The sequence below is a fragment of the Microtus ochrogaster genome, chromosome 19, assembly GCF_000317375.1.
Source record: "Microtus ochrogaster isolate Prairie Vole_2 chromosome 19, MicOch1.0, whole genome shotgun sequence".
Classification (NCBI taxonomy): domain Eukaryota; kingdom Metazoa; phylum Chordata; class Mammalia; order Rodentia; family Cricetidae; genus Microtus; species Microtus ochrogaster.
In genome coordinates, this window is record NC_022021.1 from 29,392,197 (window position 1) to 29,395,834 (window position 3,638).

The 3,638-nt window shown below is 40.8% G+C and overlaps 1 protein-coding gene across 2 annotated transcripts in view; it reads left to right on the top strand.

Moving 5' to 3' along the window:
• The window catches only part of Ranbp3l (RAN binding protein 3 like), a 44,901-nt gene that overhangs the window by 31,970 nt on the left and 9,293 nt on the right, over positions 1-3,638 (top strand). For both annotated transcript variants that reach the window (XM_013349770.2, XM_013349769.2), the window contains 2 exons: positions 2,647-2,749; positions 3,282-3,406. In XM_013349770.2, coding sequence (XP_013205224.1) covers positions 2,647-2,749; positions 3,282-3,406 — 228 coding nt within the window. The remainder of the gene's footprint in view (positions 1-2,646; positions 2,750-3,281; positions 3,407-3,638) is intronic.

Consider the following 3,638-nt stretch of genomic DNA (forward strand, 5'->3'; position numbering starts at 1 on the left):
ACACACACACACATGCCACAATGAAATGCATTGTTTTGATTATTTTGTACAATTGATATATGCTAATAAAAATAAAAAATTCTCAAAACTAGTTAATTTCAATATTTTTAGGGCTCTCCAGACTCCAGAGTCATTTTTTTTATCTTGCTTGTTGTAGACATAACTCAGGACTGTCCTTCAATCTAAGGGTAGTTCTGTTGCTTTTTAGCTTCAAGTACTCCCTTCTGTCACTGCCAGAAAGGGCAGGTCCACCTGAAGGTGCTGGTCCATGCCTCTCATCCTAGCACTAAAGGGGCTGAAGTAGAAGGGCAGACAGTTTCAGGCCAACTTGCACTAAATAATGAGACCCTCTCAAACAGACAGTCAAAAGACAAAACGAAACAAAATGATGGGCAACTCTACCAGTAGTAGTGGAGATATTATTCCTCATTTTTGGATCAGAAGTTGAATGAAGCAAGGAAGTTCCAGGCGAAAGCCTGTGCAATACATTGAGGCAAGTTCTTTTTCTTTTCCTAAGTTTGACACTTGAGTACCCATAGGCTCTGTAGGATACTAGCACAATTAAGATGCTTTCCATATTCACAAGAGGGTCTTCAGCATTCACTTTACCAAGCACATACCAGGTTCCTGTGGTACATGAGATCCTGAGTTCATATACTGATGACCTTGTTACTTAGATACTTTATCCTTTAGTTTAAATGATTGTTTCTACGCTTTGTTACTTAGAATAGTTTTAGGTAACTTGGTTCGATTTATACACAGTTAGTGGACATTGTTTGCAGAACGTAGGCTTTTTAAAAATATGACATTAAAGTAGAGGGAACACTATTTGGGAGGAGGAAGGGGACCAGCAGGAGAAGAGGGGGAGGGCTAAAGGAGAATAAAGGGTTAAAAGACAACACAATATATGTATGGAGATGCCATAGCGAGTCCTATTATCTCCTGTGCTTATGCTAAGAGGAAAGTCTTTTTCCTGTGACTGCATGCGTGTGCGTGTTCTATGTATCAGGTGTGTATGCATGTGTATGTAAATGCCATGCATGTTTATTTGGAGACCACAGGACATTTCTTACTACTCTTCATTTTATTTCCATGAGACTGGGTCTCGCTGATCCTGCACCTTTCTGGACTAAGGCTGGCTTAGTCTCTTGTCTCCACCTGCCTCTGCCTCCGCCTCCTCATGCTGGGGTGCTTTGTCCATGTGGCCATACTTAGCTTTCTTTGTGTCCTGAGCATGTGCCCTCAAGCTTGTACAATAACCACCATTACCCACCGAGCCATCTCCTGGCTCCCCATCTGGGGAGCCTTTGACTGAGATCTTAAGAGCTGGGCCTCACCCAGACTCATTAGATCAGAAATGCTGTGGGTGAGGTCAAGGATGAAGTCATTCTAATGTACAGCTAGGTTTGAGATCCACCTAAGTAGTTGTGCAAAGCTAAAGCAGACAGTACTCTAGAGGGGCTCACAGTGTGGTAAGGGAACAGAGAGAACCCTATGAGAACAAACATCAGAGCTGGGACCACAGGGGTCTGGGATGAGAGAGCACTTGTTACATCTCACGGGCAGTTTTGGATGAGGCTTATGAAAGGACTGGAGCTTCCCATTCCTCTCAGGGAGGATGTCCCAAGGATGCTGGAACAATCCAGATGGTTTGTGTTTTTCCTCTAATTAATCTTGTGAATCCATGGCCTTGTAATACGGGTGTCAAAGTGCATTTCCAACTTTAGCTTTTAGAATGAGTCACAAATCTTTCGGAGCTGGTATTTCTGTTTTCTTAAACTGAAAATGATCGTAATTTGTTGTTACTTAGTTTTAGGGATGATACTGATTTCCCATTAAGTATCATAGAAGAATCTTGAGTTCAGAAAGGCAAGATTTGAATGTGTTCTTCAGTGGCAGTGTTCTACCTTCACTGTTCTGTAGGGGGGTACACACACAGCTGTGAGTGGCACAGTCATTGATATTTGTCATGCAGTCTTTTATGACATCAGATATGCTGAGCCTGGAAAGTGCTTGTTGGTGGGCTAGAGAGATGACTCAGTGCTAAAGGTACTTGCCACCGAGCCTGGTGACCTGACTTTGAACTAAGGGACCCACTTGGTGGAAGAAGAAAACTGATCCCAGCAAGCTGTTCTGTAACCTTCACACTTGTGTGTTGGTATGCACATGTGTACACACACACCACACCCAATGACTGTTGGCAGAAAGACACTGATGTTGAAGGAAACGTTAGGGTTCTTTCTGTTCTCTGAGATGTCTAGTGGAGTTTTCTCTCCTGGGAAGTAGACAGCAATAGCGAATATCTGAGACCACTGAAAAAAAGTGAAGAGAATGGCCCTAGGTCAGCCTGGTGGCCATAGAGCAACAGCCACCTGCTTCCTCCTACTCAAGCTTTTCTTGTTTCCTTAAAACCAGACTCACCTGGCTAGGCTGGGATAAGTGGGTTCTGGCTTTTGAGGTTAGAACCAACATTTCCTGACTATACCCCAGTTCTTTGTCAAGTACAGAGGGAGCCCGAAACAAAATCACAGGAGTTATTTCTTGTGTGCTGTGTTGAAAAACAAATATCTTTTATTTTGTTTTTTTTTTTGGCTTTTACAAATATCTAGGCATAAGATTAAATGATGCACATTTCCCCCCACTTAGGGCACTCAAAAGCTCACCCAGTCTTCACTTCAAAACCATTCATATGCCAAGGAAAAAACATTCAAATCTGTTCTGAAATTTCCTAACGCCACTTCAGATCCAAGTAAGAATCATTTCATTTGTAAAACATTTAACTTCACTGTCTCCTGATGTTTTTATGTGGATAGGTGTTTTGCATGCGTGTATGTCAGTGCACCACATGTGTGCCTGTTGCCCAAAAAGGCCAGAAGAGGACATCAGATCCTCTGGGAATAGAGTTACAGCAACCATCTTGTAGGTGCTGAGAACCAAAGTTGGGTCCTCTGAACCACTCTTAACCACTGAGCTAGCTCTCCAGCCTTTTGTCTCCTTTTACTTTAATGACATTTACTTAATATCCAGACAATTTTAAAAGCTTTTAAATACTTTTAAAATCGTTTTGGCAAGGGTTAAAACATATAATTAGGTTATAATATAAACTTTAAAATTATTGACTTAATACTATGGGAGAGTAAATTAGGTGATTTTAACCCATTCAAACAGTTTGGCCTTTAAACCATAAGGTAAGAATATGTACTAACAAGGTTAGAACACAACCTTCATGACAGAGGAAACAGGGTCTCACAAATTTTCCTCCTGCTTTCTCTTTGGAACAGACTCTATTAAAAATCTATCCCTAATTGAATCAGCTGCTGCCTTTTCTTCTAAACCATCACAAAAATGCTTGCTTGAGAAAATTGATGTCATAACAGGAGAAGAAACGGAACATAATGTATTAAAGGTTTGTATTGCTTTTTCTAGTATTATATAGACTAAAGCCAACATCAGCATAGACATCTTCAAAAATAGCTAAAAATAGAGTTTCATAAAGACCAAGTTGTTTGAATAAAAACTATTTGTGGCTTGTAAAATTTCATTGTTAAGCTAAGGCACTGTTAATCTTAAATTCTCTCTCTCTCTCTCTCTCTCTCTCTCTCTCTCTCTCTCTCTCTCTCTGTGTGTGTGTGTGTGTG